The 16,212-nt window shown below is 54.0% G+C and overlaps 1 protein-coding gene across 8 annotated transcripts in view; it reads left to right on the top strand.

Moving 5' to 3' along the window:
- LRRFIP1 (LRR binding FLII interacting protein 1) overlaps positions 1–16,212 on the top strand; it is a 135,351-nt gene that overhangs the window by 52,215 nt on the left and 66,924 nt on the right. The window contains exon 1 of one of the 8 annotated variants that reach the window (XM_033112525.1): positions 3,160–3,545. The exons of 6 other annotated variants lie outside the window; for them this stretch is intronic. In XM_033112525.1, coding sequence (XP_032968416.1) covers positions 3,480–3,545 — 66 coding nt within the window. In that variant the 5' untranslated portion in view covers positions 3,160–3,479. Of the gene's footprint in view, positions 1–3,159; positions 3,546–16,212 lie in introns of those variants that run through there. One more of the 8 variants, XM_033112529.1, reaches the window with a different exon arrangement.

The following is a 16,212-nucleotide window of genomic DNA, read 5'->3' as shown; positions in this document are numbered from 1 at the left end:
CTGACCAGAAGAAGGGGAGACCTGAACCAGTGTCCTTACCTCACAGCTCTTTACATAGAGACCCGCACTCCCCACGCTGCTCAGGCCACGTTCAAAGCCTCCCTTCCTGCCAGTGGAGACCTGCGCTGCTTGTCTGCTTTCTTCCCTCTGATACTCGGAGGCAGTTGTAGTTTGTCTTCTTCAATGTAAAGGGTTTCTATTACTCCGCCAAGGGTTTCTATTACTTGAGTACTGGGAAGGAAAACAGCGTGCACCTCCACGTTTCCCATTCTACAAAATGTCCGTTTTCATAGCCATACCCTTCCTTTGGTTTCTTAGTGGACTTTCTGAAAACCAAGTGTGTAGGTTCCACCAGTCGCTCATTAACCACCCTCACAAGTGCCTTGCGATCAGTTAAAAAGAAAAAAAGGCCTGCCTTAGAGGGGGCTTCAATGAGGGGCCTTTCATCAGAGAGCTGCTTAGATCAAAGTTAACAGAAGGCAGCTACACACTCGACACTTTATCCTTGGAGCCCAGGGACTGCATAACACCACCAAGAAGCGTGAATTCAGCCCTGTGCTTACAATATAGGCGGACTTCGGCCCTACAGCGGGGAACGGCCTGAGACGCGGCCACCGCGCAGGAACCCACGTCAGACCATCGTGGCCTCCCCTAGACGCATGTTATGTTGACTGGCGTTTTTCTCTAATATGCTACTACTCGGGAATGAGAAGTCTTATTATTTTATTGCTGGTATTGTTGGTTTGTTCCTGGGACTAAATTCATTGGCTAGCTGCTGCTTACTCCATGATGGTGCCGTGCCCTGCCTCCCTTGGCTTCTGCAGCAGCTGACCTTCCCATAGCATTTGTGGGGTGGGGGCGGCTCTGGGTTTGGTCTCATGCCTAGTCAGCCCAGTCTCTCCAGGTCACCCCAGGTTGTTGCACAGCTTCCTTCCTGCTGAGGAGGACGACAGAAGGCCTGGCCACCCTGGGTGGGGACTTTCTGGGAGCAGAGGGAAGAGAGTGGGCTGAGAGGCGGCAAGGCCGGCGCTGGTTTGTGTGTTCATCGGGCCAGCAGGGCAGCTCACCCTGCTGTGCGCTGCGGGGTCTGAATCTTGTGCCTTCCGTGTTTCATACACCGTGGCACTAGCGTCACTGGCATGTGTCAGATGGGACTCGAGACACGGGTGAAGTGACCTACCATGATCCCGTGGTAAGTGGGAGAGCCAGGAATTGGACCCAGTGGCTTAATTCCACAGCCCACTCTCCGCCCCTTCCCTACCGTGATTTGTCTCATGAAGCTGATCACTAGCAAGTAGACGGTCACCTGGCGTCTTTGGGCGTGGCCTCGCAGACAGGCAGGTAAATGAGGCCTGTTGCCTGGGGCTGTGGTCCTAGGGTTTGGAGTAGCAAATAGCTCTAGAATTTGCCTGTCTAGATGGGAATATTCAAACTGAAGTCTCCTGTAAGGCTCTTGTATTAATTGGCTATCATTCTCATCTGCAAAGTTGTTACTACTAAAATTACTGCTTTCTGCGATAAAGTCCCTCTCATACTTGTTCATGGAGAACAGTTTAAAATTATTGTCTCCAATTCATGTCACTTTATACAATCAAGAATTCAAATACACTAACATATTTCAGTGTTAGAGCAAGAAAACAAGGTATTAAAAGGTAGGCCTTCAGACTCTTTGGAAGTTATTTCTGGGACCTCAGGATGCTCTCCGTCAAAGCTCAGCGCTGTGTTCACTTCAAGCAAAGTTGGAACCTGCGGAATTTCTCACGCAGCGGCCATTCTAGGCCTTTACTTGGCCTCTTTTCCGTTGCCCCTTACCTCTCCTCAGTGAGGTCTTCGCATCCCAGCATCTCCTTTCCTGGCCCAACCTTCCTTCCTGAGCGCCTCTCCCGAAGCCGCCGCGTGCGCGGGAAGGCGCTGTCTACTGTGGGACACTGAGTGCACACAGCTCATGCGCTAAACTGTCACCAGAATAAGGTTGGGGGGGGGCACAGTGGGAAACTGGGGGACTTGAACAGTTAAAAGTGAATCTGTGGTCTTTCAAGACTCCTCTGGGGCTGCCTTTGCAGGCAATTCGGCCAAGTGATTCTGGTGGAAATTCTCATTTGGAGGAGGGGAGGTGGTTTTTCTGAGACGGGCCTTCAAAAACGTGTCCCTAGAGCACGGGCCGCAGGAGGCCCGCGCAGCCTCGTGCCGGACGGTTCCAGGCGCCGTAGGCACCGGGCTTGGGCAGCACAGGGTCACGTTCAGCTGAAAATCGGCGTCGCTTCCTTCCTGTGGCTTCTGCCGCAGCCTGGAGAGGTCAGGAAACGTTTTGTCGCTTTGCCGGTAGGACTTTTAAAGAACAAGCGACGCGTGTTCTTTGGCTAGAGGAGGTGTGTACTGGGAGCCGGTCCCTCTCCCAGGGCCCGGCCGACTCCCCTCTGCGCCCTGCCCGCTGGACCCCAGCCCTGCAAGCCCTCCGGGCCCGACCCTGAGGCCCCGGCTCTAAGACACTGGATCCGCCACGAACCGCTGGCACCCCGTGCTTTGCCGCACCTCGCTTGCTGATGGCGAGGCGGGCGGGAAGCGCACCCGGCCTCGGATGCGTGGTCTCACCCCCGCGGGTCGCGCGGTTGTGTCGTCTTGGGAGCCGGTCCTTTCTCGTGGTGATGCGTAAACGGGGTCCCTCGGCCGGCAGGTGCTGCTGGGCTCGGGCTGAGGTTGCAGAGTCCGCCGAAGTTCAATTTGGTCTGAGTTGATAGGATTTCGCGGGATTGTAGCGCGCGGGAGCCCAGCGCCGCCTTCGCGGGCGGCGGGGATGGAGGCGGGGTCTGGGAGGCAGTCCGCCCCTCCCCGCACAGACCCCACCCCTGGCGGCCCGCGCTTCCGCAGCCCCACCCCCAGGGGCCCCACTGCACGCAGATCCCGGCCCCGCACGGGCCCCTATCCCCGAATCCCCTTTTCCCACCCGCGCTCATCTAGCTCTCCTCCGCCGCGGGTGGGCAGCCGGGGCGGGGCTGCGGGCGGGACCGCCCGGGGTCTTCTTTTCCCACCGCTTTCCCGGTGGAGGCGGGAGGCGGGTTGGGTGGTGATTGATAACCGCGCAGCTGGAGCGCGGGGAGGAGCGCTCAACAAGCGCGGGGCGGGGCGGGGCGGGGCGAGAACCTCGGGGAGCCCCGACGCGGGAAACGGGGCGGGACCCTCGGGGGCGGGCGCGCGGAGTCTGACCGCTCCGCTCCGCCCGGGCCCCCACCTCGGCCAGGCGGGTCCCTGCCACCTGCGCCCCGCCTCTAAGGCCGCGCCCGCGGGGGAAGTGCGGAGCACGCCTCAGCTCCGGGAAGGGCGAGTTCCCGTGCGGACCCGGGCTTGCGTCGGGGGACGTTAATCGGCCGCGCGCGGGATGCGGCCGCGCTGAGAGCCTGGCCGCCCGCGGATCCCAGAGCCCGGCGTTCACGGAGTAGCTTTCCTGGCTGTGTGGGAAGGTGGACTTGTAACCGGGCAGGATGACCAACCCTTCGGCCAAGCAGAACAAGGAAATAGACTGTCTGAGTCCCGAAGCTCAGAGACTGGTAAGAGGAAAACGCATTTGGAGACTTTCGGTTCTGACTGCGAGCCTGGTCCTTGTTGGTGGGCGGCCCGCACCTTCGGCCGCAGGCGTCGGTGCCTGGTGAGGTATGGGGTGGGCTCCCCCTGGCCGGGACCTCTTAACTGAAGGTCCCCACACGAGGATGTGCGCGTGGGATCGGCCCGGCTCCCGGTTCAGTTCTCAGCTCGGTGTGCGCTGCCCCCCCCCCCCCCCCCCCCGCGCTGGATGGCACGTTCATTGGACGACGCCCCTCCCCTCCCCTCCCCTCCCCGGGACCTAAAGGAAAGTCGTCGCTCCCCTCTGCCGGTAGTGACGGCCTTTGGACCGGCTCCGACCAGCTGGTGACTCAGCCGCGGAGGTCCGAGACGTGCTCCTGGTCTAGTGTCACTTGGAGCGGTTAGTTTGGTATTTTACAAAACACAGCACCTAAGAACACCTGGTGCTCAGAGCCGGTTCCCTTAACCTGAGGCTGGTACCGCCGTGTTTCCCCGAAAATAAGACCTAGCCGGACATTCAGCTCTAAGGCGTCTTTTGGAGCAAAAATTAATATAAAACCCGGCCTCATTTTAATATACCAGGTATAACATGATTAATATAATATAACCGGGTCTTATTTTACTATAAGACCGGGTCTTATATTAATTTTTTCTCCAAAAGACACATTAGAGCTGATTGTCTGGCTAGGTCTCATTTTTGGGGAAATGACATCAGTGGCTGGGTGGTTTGGAGCGCTTACCCTGCTCCGGACCTTAGGACCACTGGGCACTGAATGGATTTCTCCACCTCCCCCATGGACGCCAGTCCCTGAATTAGCTTTGGCTGGTCTCCTGGGGTTTCTGGGTCTGGCAGGGTCCTCCATCCAGGGGACTGGGATTTGTTATCCAACGTAAAACCTAGTACTACTGGGATCACGGATGTGGGAATAGTTTGGCGTTAAAATTGGGCAGGGGATGAGGTGGGGAAGGTTGGTTAAGTACCGATTTTCAGGCAGCTTGTGGTTGATGATGAATGGGAGTATTTAAAGGCGAAAAGATGCACTTGGAAAGAAACATTTGATGAAGTTAGTGCTGTGGACACCCTAGCTTTCCACTTCATTAGGCCTTTGTGGGAGTTTGGTAAACGTGTGAGCCCCAAACAATCAGTCCTGCACAGGGTAGGAATTAATCACCTACTGGGTGTCTGTGGAAGATGCGACATAAACAGAGGTCTCTGACCCCCTGAGCGTGGAGGAGCCGCCAGAGAGAGGCGTGGAGGTAGACACTGATGAATACATGCTTGAAAGTTTCCGCCCTTGCGCAGGACTTCAGGATTTGTAATGCCCATTTTAGTGCGCTGCTGCTGTTGTCACCTCACGTGAAGATCCTGCCATGGGCCAGACCTTTGGAGCTGGTTCCTACCCCTCTCCTAATTGGTTTCCAGGGGCCTGGGACCTACAGAAAGCACCTTGAATCACCATCAGGGAAGGGCCCTTAAAGAGGAAGGAGGAAGTGCTACTGAGAGATGCCGAGGAGGTGCCAGTTGAGCAAGCCATAGATGGTGGGAGGGGGGTGATGTTACTTCTGGGAAAGATTCGGAGTCCTCGAGGAAGGAAAGGGTAAACATGGAGAACAAGGCTGTGCAGAAGGGAGGGACAGAGCCACCAGAGGAAGGAGCAGAAGTGACCCTGGGGGGCTGAGGCACTGGCCACAAGGTCTCCTTAACCCCTCACTTAACCCTTGGATGGGGTCTGTCGAGATGCGTGCCTCCTACAGATGCTGCCGGAAATAATGAGAGGGGAGTCTGGACGGGTTCTGATGGAGAAAGCGCTCCATCAGCACTGGCCCACCACCCCCGCACCCCCTATCCCCACTTCCAGGAACCTCTGAAAACAGAAAGTCAGGCCATTGCTTTTTTTGGTAACTTGGTGGCAGAATTTATTTGGCAGTGACACTTGCCCTAGCTGCTGGGAGGCTGTTTTCAGTGTTTATCCTTTTAGTGTGAATATCCGTGTGTTTCTCTGCAGCCCTGTTAATGTACTTGATTAAGGGCTGTTACTCTGAGTTGTTACAGAATATATGGTGAAGGCATCTTTATTACCCTTCTAAAATCAGAAAATGTTGAATTCTGAAACACATTTGGTCCCAGGGGTTGTGTCACGCAGGGTGTCAGGCAGGGTCTCAGCTCCTGCTCCCCATTGAAGGACACAGGATATGGCGAGGCCAAACAGGAACACCCACGGAGCCATAGATGGGGGAGTCACACCACTATATTCTCGCTGGCGGCATCCACCTCTCTGCAATCAGCTCTTCTTGCTAGCCCCCCATTTTCTGCTAGCGTAGCCACGGCAATTATATTAGTGGCCAATAGCTCACTGGTTACAGCTGACGGCCAACTAGCCACAGCTGATGGCCATCCAATCACAGTTGATGGCCATTTACTACCTGAGCCAGCAGCACCTTTCCACATGAGGCCGAGAGCCTGGAAACTGCACTCCTGGCTCTGTCCCCAAAGGTTGGTTTCCAAGAAGTTGTGAACCCGTAGGAGATTTTCTTAGTAAATTGCAGCAAAAACTTTTTTAGGATGGGACATGGGGAACAGAAGTAAAATGGCAGCCCCTGTTTTATGAGGTAAATGGTCTGGCTGAAAAGGAAACATGCTCAGCGACCAGTTGGGGGGACAGGTGGAGGTGGGGGTGCCCTTTAGAAGGGAGTCATCCCATAGCCACCCTGGGCGGTGCAGTGTTCCAGCTGGAGACTATTGGGCATTTCAGACAGATTTGGGCCAGTTGTGCTCTGCCTTAAGTGACCCTGTGTCCTGGGAACAGGGTCTCCAGTGGTGAAGGAGGGCTGGGCGCCACATTGCTGTGAGAGGTGCGGTGGGGGTGGCAGGAGGAAGCGGAATTGTCATGCTCCCCCTCACCTGACAGCCCCTGCTGCTTACACAACAGTGCCAGCCCTGGACCTATGTAAGCAGACCACATGTTTCTTTAACTTTTGTAACTTCCCCATGTTTGAGATGGGTTGTGTCACCTCTGGTTGCTTTCCACATACTGATTAGCATGAAGCCCTTACAAACCCCCAGTCTTCTCCTGAGAGAGGCTGTCGGGGTAGAGCCTAGGCAGTGTCCCAAGTCCCATCTTATGTAGGTACCTGTGCCAAGGTCCCCAGGGCTCAGCGAGTGGGAGCGTTGACAAAAGTGGGGATGAAGGCAGGGCTGAGGTGGCTGGCCCTGCCTTTTCAGTCTGAGATTCTGAGCCCTGGAATCACGTGGTTTGTGTTAGATGGGTGACTTCCCCAAGCAGTTAAGATATAAAAATAGTAAGTTAGGTCTTTTCTCATAGTTTTTAGAGTGTCCCACTAGGGCAAAGATAGAGACTAGATTTCCCTTTTTCTTTAGGGGTTAGTTTTTGTTCAGCCTGAACTGACACCACCCAGCGGAAGCCTTCTTAGCAAAATTAAAAGAAAAAACGAAAAAACCTGCAGTCTAAACGGCTGCTTTTACTGAGCACAGGAAACCAAGTTATTTATAGTTGCAACACTGTCTTCTAGCTAAGTTGATTGGACTATTACCTAATTAGAATAAGGTCCTTATCTCATTTCTACAGGATTGTGAGACTCGGTGTTTGCCCCTCAAAAGGCAGTGACCAGGAGGAATTTCTTATCCCTGAAGAATCAGGCCGTGTGACTCAGCAAAGGGATTATGTGTGACTAGTTAGTTACTCATAATGCCAGAGCTCCCAGTGTATCTGTTCATATTTCAAAGTATTCATCTTGGAGGCCCAAAGCCCAGAAGGAGCGAATTACTAACCTGTTATCAGAGAGAGCGTGCTGCATCCTGCTGTGTTACACGCGGGGGTGACGAGAGAGCAGTTTTTATTGCCTTACTGTTTTAATTTTGAGCCACCCAAACGTTAGTGTTTTTTTTTTAATAAAGAAGTTTATTTTCATGGAATGGATTTACTAGAACTTTCATTACTCGGACTACCTAGATAAAATTAAGTAAATTAACTTCTTTCTCCTAAGTTAAACAAAGCATTATTTAGACTATGTCCAAGATTTAATAATTCAGAATTGCTATGCATTTCATTGTAGACCACTACTAAAATCCCCATGCCCCAGCCAAACTCCAAAACAAGTAAAGCAAAACCAAACAAGAACCCCACAGCAGATGTGTGTTCTGAAACTCATTCGTGGGGGGGAGGCGAGAGGCGGGGTTTCGCATGGTTTTCTCCTTGAATACTGTAACCTGACCATTTTAAAGCAGTTTGGCCTTGATTCTAAAGAACAGCTACTTTGTAGTAGAGACGTAATTTGTCTTAAATTACTGTAGTGATGATTTACTTTTAACTTGAACCAAAATGTTTCATTGATATGTGTATGTGACAGAGCTTGTATCAAAGCAGCATCATTTCTGATCCTCCCGTCTTTTAAATTATCTGTGGCAAGCGGATGTGTAGTCTTCCTGGGGAGAGAAAGGAGGAGTGGGCCCTCGGTGCGGGCCGGGTGGACCCTCTCGGGTCTCCTCTGAAACTGCCCCAGGCACTTCCTCCTGGTGGGTGCCTCTGCCTTGTGCCTGAACCGTCCGGAAGACACTGAGTACTTAGTCACAGCAGATGGCTTTTCCCAGCCCCTGCTGGGTCAGCCCTGCGAGTGTCTCCTGTGGACGCCTCCCCCAATCCTTGCCACGACCCTATGAGATGGTTCTGTTGTCTCCACTTACAGATGAAGAGGACACAGGCTCAGCAGGGTCAGGGAACGTTTCCTGAGTCCACACAGCAGGCAGGCGGTGTGGCCAGTTCAACCCCAGGCCTGCTGACTCCGAGTGGTGCTGGCACCACTGTATACAGTGCTTCAGGCAGGTCTCAGGAGCCATGCAGCAAGGGGCGGCTGGGTTGCTGCTGTTGTCAGCTTCTCTTTGCTGCCTGGGGCCCCGCAACCCCCGTATTGGGGCTGAAGGGTTTCCTTCTACGAAGGCAGCCCCTTGGACCCAAGTCCTCGCTCCTGAATGCATATCGAGTTTTATCAAACGTTTCTATTTCTGGTAGATTTCAAAACAAAAGAACACTCGATGGACTTAATTTTTCTAAATAAGGAAAAGAATTGTAGAAATAGAAGAGCTGCAGAAATTTCTTCTTTTTTTCATTTTTCATACTGTACTAACATTGTAACTTACTGTGTCAGGCTGCTCCGGAACTCCTGGGCCTTTTCCGTGTGTTGTACAGCTAGCTCCTCCCCCACCCTGTCCAAACAGGCTCCTCGAGGAGACATGCGATGGCTTCTGTCTCTTCCCTAGCTGGTTCCAGGACTGTCAGGCAAGGTCGTCTGTCAGTAGCTGTGTGCTGCTGGAGCTGGTCCAGCCTTGTATCGCTGCTTTGTGACACCTTAAAGGTGTGGGCTTTGTGGGGAAGCCCTGAGTGGTGCAGGTCAAGAGAGAGCCACGCCCACATGCGTTCGCTGGAGGGAACAGGTCACCAGGACGACTGCACAGGTGAGCCAGGCTGCTCTCACCTGTCAGTCACATGCGTGGTTCTGTGGCCTGTCACCCGTTTGTTGGTAGTTCCAGCAAGAAGGAAATGTGAACATTCATTCATCTCAGGGGAAAAAATTTTAAATGTATTAACAGCAAGCGGAGAAATTTATATGCATGGAAGATACTGTGCAGCATTTTTATTCCCCAGCAAGAGGATGGGTAGTTGCTAAGCCCGAGATGGTGCGCTGAGGTTTGAGTAGGTAAATGTTATTAGTCATTGCACTCGATATAGTAACATGAGTAGTTTTGTTCCTGATTAATACGTGGTGTATTACTTTGGTATGTAGGGTACTTTTGTTATTCCGAAAAGTGACATCAGGAGATTTCCAATAGCAACATGGGGCAAGAGGCTGACAGGCTCAGTGTCCAAGTAATTCATCTCTGGTGCAGACACGGAGCATTTCAGAGGCGAAGGAAGGTCCTAGAGATCTCAGAGCTTGGTTCCCCAGCACCCTTTAATGAGGGCTGATGCTCAAAAGGGACCTCATTTGCCCAAGCTCCCATAACTAGTTAGTGGTCTTGAGACCTCCCCCTCTGGACAGTCTCCCTCTGCAGGAACTCGGGGCCCTGCTGAGAGCACTGCAGCCGCAGGCCAGAGAGAGTTGGCTCCCATTGCTTCTTGGGCCCATTGCTCCCAGGTCCCCTTGGAGCAGAGGATGGGATGCCAGCTCCTTGGGACCTGAGCCCAGCCACAATCAGCATGGCGAGGTAGTGGCTTCTTTGAAGGCTGCTGTTGTGTCGTAACATTCCATGATAATTTACAGTCTACTCCATTAACTCCCCCAGTTGATTTTGATGGAAACAGTGTTTTAAATGTAACCAGTTAAACTTAGTCTTTAACTTTGTGTTCTCCACCTCTTCAAGTAAAATGCATAAAGTGTTTATTTTGTGGCTTAAGTATGGGCCCCAGACCTGTGCTGTGAACCTGTGGCCAGGCTGTTTCAACAGGCGTGGCGGGCACGAGAGCTTCGCCCCCACCCCGCCCCATTCCACTCCGAAGTTTTAAAGTTGTGCTTCCAGTCCTGTCAGGCCTGACACCCTTTCTGATAACAAGTGTTTAACATCCTCGTTCCTAACCTGAAAGGAAATTCATAGATGGTAACATCTACCAGCACACAAATTTCAAGTCAGTCGAATGTTTTAACTGTAACATTAAAAAGAAATAACAGGAAGGTAAATTGTAACAACAATATGGATCTCGATGCCAATATGTTGCAATCAGTTTGTAGATCTGAAAATGCTAAAGCGATTTCCGGCTGCTTGAGTAGCCTGGGGAAACTTCCTCACTGTGCGGCCTGTCTCCATGCAGGGTGGTCGGCATGCCACGCTCTGCCCCTAAATGCCGTTACCCGCCCCCCCAACCCCATCACTGGGACGTGCTAACCCCCCACCCCCCAGCATTTCCAAAATGCCCTCTGAATAGTTGGCACTTCCCACATTGACAGTTGTCATCGCAAAGCGCCTTTCCTCCGTGGTGACCATAAGTGCAGTCATGGCTATAAAGAGAGGCCCCCTCGTTGGTGACTTACTGTCAGCCTAAGCCAGGGTTTTGGAAAGATGCAATTTTGACACTGCAGTAAATGCACGTGTAGCCAAGGGACACAGTGGGGCAGTGGATGTTTGCACAGAGGCCAGACAGCCACCGTCTTGGAGCTGCTGGCCCAGCGTGCTCCCGTCTCTGTTGACGCTGGACCAGGAGAATGCATTGTCCAGTCCACCTGGCTGCTGTGAATAGCAGACTATTTTTAGAATCCATTGCATCTGAGGGGTTGGGGGTTTACATAGAAAACAAAAGTCGGTGGCTGTTTCCACTTCCTGTAGCAAAGGCAGCTCAGGAAAGGGACTCTGTGTCACAGCCTCGTCCTAGTCACTCCTGTACCGTCTGCTCCGGACTGGTTTAAGTCTCTTTAACGTGTGTGTGTGTGTGTGTGTGTGTGTGTGCGCGCGTTTGTTCGTATTCCAAGGTTCCAACCCTCGTCCCCCGTCCCCTGCCTTCGGGAGCTGTATTCCTTCATCATTCAGGGAAGAATCACACTCGGACTGAAGCCCCAGCTTGTTTCTGAACAAAACGGGCTCTTTGTCACTACTTCAGGCGTCAACTAACTGTACGATAGTGTTCTTTTTACATTGACATGAGTGAACTTTAAATGCATCTTAAACTTTCCCCAGGAGTTACGTCATGTGGCCTGAAAAGAATGCCACTAGTTTTTCAATTCTGCCTGATTCTACCATCTGGAGGCCAAAATGAATGTGTAGAGTCCATACCATGACTTCCTCCTGCTTGTGGAGTCCTCCAGCTGACGGACTGCTCGTCTCTGAACAGCCCCACATGACACCTGATGAGAAAACGGGGCGGGAGGTGGCAGTCGCTGGTGTCCCTCATGGGTGGGTGTCCGAGGCCCAGGCAAGGTTCTTAATGTGTGCTGACCGCCCCTCCCAGCAGCTGTTGCAGAATGTCAGCGCCCACTGTCACCAAGTACGTAGTTACTTACACGTTGGTAATGTACAGTGAGTGTCCCCTGCGCTCTGCCCGCCGGAGGTGGCTTCCCCAGCGGCCGTTTGGTGCCTCTCAGCCTGGGCAGAGGAAACGAGGGAAGCACCTCTCAGTCCATTTCTGAAGAATTGCCCTGGAGTCGAGGCGCACCCACCCCTTCTGGAAGTGTAGGCCTCTGGGGCCCCTGGTGTCATGAGAGTTAAGAGCAGAATAAGAACTTTTTCTGTGACTGCAGAGTGAGGTCTTAGGATATAGAATTCCACACTCAGCTGAATGCCAGGAAAGCTTCGAAGCTCAGGACGTGTACAGACAGAGCCAGGGTTCCCTGGGGTCACCAGGGGCTCAGGAAAGCCAGTGAGTCTGCTTCCGATAGCACCGTCTGCCCTCTGAGCAGTCAGGACTTCTGGTCCACCAGCGTTTATCACGGTTCTGTTCTCTGGGAGCATCGTGTGGGGCCCTCCTGCAGCTAATGAGCCGGGGCCACAGATACCACCCACTCTCTTAGAGCCCCAGAGGTCACTGGAATTGGGGGGTGTGGCTGCCCGATGCTGGGCAGCATCTCCTACTGCTCACGACTCCTCCAGGCCAGAGGACAAACAAGGATGGAAGCCGTGTGTGGGGCCCGGCGAGGGGACAGGGCATGCCCTGCCAGGGCTTTCTCCTGTGTCCTGGAGAAAACTTCTCTTTCCAGTTGTTCTCAGCTGTGGTTCCCAGCCTGAGCTGGGCTGTCCCAGTTCCCTGGCCCCGAGGAAAGGAGCGGTTATCTTTGGAGGACTGCTTTTTATTACAGCTTGGAATTCCTGGTGCTCTGAGCAGGCCTGCCGGGTCTCTGGAGGGACAGACGTGCGTCTGACTGTTTATCCTGCAGCCTGTGTCCTGATCCTGTAAAATCCGCTTCCTCTCTGTGGTTGGGTGTAGAATTAGAGCTACTCAGCCCTCGGCAGAGCACAGGGATCCATCACAAAGGTGACCCTGCTTTGCCGAGACTTCTCCACATAGCCCTTTGTCCAGCCTGGCCTGGGTCTGTGCCGCCGAGAGGGCATGTCACAGAGAGAAGTGTCACCTTGGTTGTCTGTCCCCCAGCCAGCCTGTGCCTCTGTGCCTCCGAGAGCCCGGCTAGGAGGCCCCTGCGGGTTGTAACGTTGGCTTAGGAGGCCCTGGGGCTGACTATGTATGTTAGCATCTCTCCTACCATACATGTCACCTCAGGTCAGAGTGCGGTCACATGTACCAAATAAAATCACAGTCAAATGAAATGTAAAAGTGTATCTTTGCAGTTCAGGGTTCAGCGTTTTAGAATTATGAGGCAACTTAGGTGATAAATGGAGTCTTCCCATTCCAGCCATCTCCTCCATCAAAGGGTGCCTTGCTTAAAAAAACCCAGTATCTGTGACGCTCTGTTTATGGGATTCCGGGCCAGAGCGGCAGGATTCTTGGGGGAAGGGCCAGGCCTGTCCCCTGTAAGGAGAGGTGGAACCTGGCATTCCTGACCAACATTCCTGAGAAAGCCACGGAGCCTGGATCTGGTCAGAGGAGCGCCAGGCTGGGTCAGCTCCTCCCTCCACTGCACCCTAACCTGCAGGCAGCATCTGAACGGAGAAGGGAGAAGGATGGGGTGGGGAGAGAATGTATGCCACACTCTGGTGGCTTTAGCCATAGAACCCCAGCCACCTCCTAGCAGCCCTGAGCATGGTTTTGGCTTGGGACGCCTTCATTTCCTTCCGCCCCCTCCCTCCCATTCCTCCCCTCCCTCCCCTCCCTTCCTCCCCACTCCCTTCCTCCCTTCCTTTAAAATTTTTGCTATTTATTATGAAAACTGTCAAACAATCCAAACTTGGATAGGATGATGGAGAGCAGAGGTCCTCACACTTGAGTTGTGCCGGCACCCCAGGGGCTGCACCCCCTCACCACCCCAGGTTCTGACTCAGCAGGTCTGGTTGGGGCATCAGATTCTGCATCTCCCACAGGTCTCACGTGATGCCCCTGCTGCTGGGGGAGGGACACTAGGACAGCCCTTGGTTTAAAGAGCCCACGTCCCACCTTTGGCCCCAACAACTGTCAGCCATTTAGACTGCTCCCAGGTTATTCTAAGGCAAACCTGAGCGAGATCTCATCATTTCATCCGAAATACTTCAGTATGTATCTCAGCAAAGGTGACATTGGGCAGAGGCGGAGACTGTCCGAAAGCAGAGCGTGTGGGTGTGTGTTGGTGGCGTCCTGTGCACCAAAGCGTCTGCGTGGTGGGCGGTGGGGGCTTCTCCAGGTTCTCTGGCTGCTGGGACCACACGGGCCTCCTTGGGACCTCAGGCTCCCGACCTCTGTGCAGGCCTCTCTCCTGTGCTTCGTCCTCTGGGTGCAGTTCTGCAGCCCCACCCACTCCTGTCCGTGTTCACAGGCTCATCTGCCCGGAAGCAGCCCCTTCTCACTTCCTGGACTTCCTGCTGCTCTCCACACCCCTGTTCCTGCACCCCGTGTTTCAGCCAGAGCGATACTTCTAGAACAGAACTCAGTCCTTGCTGTGTTCCTTCTTACAAACCTTTCAGTGGTTCCATGTTCCTTCAAGATAAGGTTCCGGATACAGGAGCTGGGCCTGTGCCCAGGCCCTTGGGACTTCCCACCCCGCCACGTGCCCTGGTCACACACCCCCTCTCCTGGGCTGTCTCCTCTTTGCTCCTCAGGCTTTGCCTTAGGTCTCGTGTCCTCCAGGATGCCTTCCTGGCACCCAGGATTGGGTTACGTTCTCTTCCAAAGCCACCAGCTCCCCACTGTGGCACTTGTCGTGTAGACATGGTCACCGATTGCTTTGTCTGCGTCTCCGGAGACTGCAGAGCCCAATCGGACTTCGAAAGTTCCCCTTCCTCCGCCCCCCCCGAACCCCCACGGCTGCCTTGAGCTGTGCTGTGAGTTGGGGTGGCCGGGCTGATGCCCTGGGCTGGTGCTGGCCAGTGAGCGTCCCCTGCACGCCAAGTACAGAAAGTGAAAGTATGCATTTGAAACTCTAAGCACGATGCCATGGGTGTGACCTCTAGCACCGAGTTGATGTTGCCCAGGAGTGCGGGGCGGTGATGGGCTGGTCCTGCACCACAAGCACCCGCCTGAGGCCACCAGGCCCCAGAACTGCTGCCCATGGCAACTGCAGGGCAGGCCCGGGCCTCACGTGACAGGAATCCATGTTTGCATGTCACCGCAGCGGACTGTCCCTGCCTTGTATCTTTTGTTCATTTAATGACGCGATCACGTCAGACGCCTTCTCTGGTGACCTCATGACGGTCACGTGAGTCATCGTTATCTCTTGTGCTCTGTGTCAGACTGTTTTGTGTTCTTGGCAATGTCTGTGTTTTAGGGTGAGTTGTGTTGTCAAAACTCGGTCGTTTTCCTTTTCAGGTTTCTCAGGCCTGTGTCAGGGTTTTTCTGCAGATAATCGTCTTGTGCTCCCAGAGTTGGGTGTCCACGGGCTGTGCACCAATTTAATGCTGGCTCACAGATCCGCTGGTTTTCTGGTAGCCAGAGGCCCAGAAGCGGGACTGTTACCACTTCCTCTGTCACGAGCGCTGTGCTTTCCATGTCTGAGTCCCACGAGGATCCTGAGAGATGTAGGTACTTCCTAGGGTGGCGAGCGCAAGGGTTTGAAATTGAGCTGAAGTACAAATGTGTCTCCTTTCTGAATTCTAATCTAAGGTGAGACTGGACTGCCGTTGGTCTGTCGTCCAGGTTGTCTGGCTCAAGTCCTTATAAGGGATTTGTTCTGTAACTTGGCTTTGTTCACGTGGTTCCTTTATCAACCCAGGCCCATGTCCTTCCAATGGGGGGGGGTGTATCCTCAGGGACAGCACGGCCGTGTTGGGATGGACATGAGGCCGCAGGGAGGGCAGGCCATGACGGGAGCCCTTTTCTGGGCAGCTGTTGTCTGATGGGACATTGTTTTGGAGGCCTGCCCATCTGGTAGGGAGGCCACCCCAGGTGGCACACAATACACACTCACATAGGTTGTCTCTTCAAGGATCTTTGCCCCAGTCCCAGGCTCATCCAGACCAGAGTGAGGTCGGGGGCTGGACGGGCAGGCCCCAGACGCCCGTCAGGTCCCAGAGACACTCACACCGTGACCGCAGGAGTCACCTCCTCGTATCAGCCGTCTACTGCTGTGTAACACACTTAGCAGCTTGGATCAACACGTCTGTTCTCTCACGGTTTCTCTGGGTCAGGAGTCTGGGCACAGCTTAGATGGTCCTCTGCTCAGGGCCTTCGGCCACAGCCGAGGTATCAGCAGCTGCACCCTTTCTAGACCTCCGGGCCTCTTCCGAGCTCAGGTGCTTGTGGCAGCATTCACCTCCCGCTGTGATAGGTCCGAGGTCCTGTTTCCCTGCTGGCTGCCAGCGGCGTCTGCTGTCAGCTCTTAGACGCCTGTCCTGTGGCCCCTGACACGCCCTCTCACACGTGGCAGCTTGCTCTTTCTACACGGGCTGGGCTCCTGGGGGCCACCCTAGAATCCTGCCTGCCGCACGTGTCTCTCCCTCCTCCACTCTGGCAGCCCCTTTCCTCTTTCTTACATTCTCATTCCTCACTCCCCTTCTTCCTCCATGTCCGCCCCTCTCTTTTCCCAATCCCCCACCCTGTCCCTCCTTCCCACCCCCGCTGACAACGACGGGCT

The sequence above is a fragment of the Rhinolophus ferrumequinum genome, chromosome 8 (assembly GCF_004115265.2).
Source record: "Rhinolophus ferrumequinum isolate MPI-CBG mRhiFer1 chromosome 8, mRhiFer1_v1.p, whole genome shotgun sequence".
In the NCBI taxonomy this organism is placed as follows: domain Eukaryota; kingdom Metazoa; phylum Chordata; class Mammalia; order Chiroptera; family Rhinolophidae; genus Rhinolophus; species Rhinolophus ferrumequinum.
This window is presented reverse-complemented; position numbering and strand designations above follow the sequence as displayed.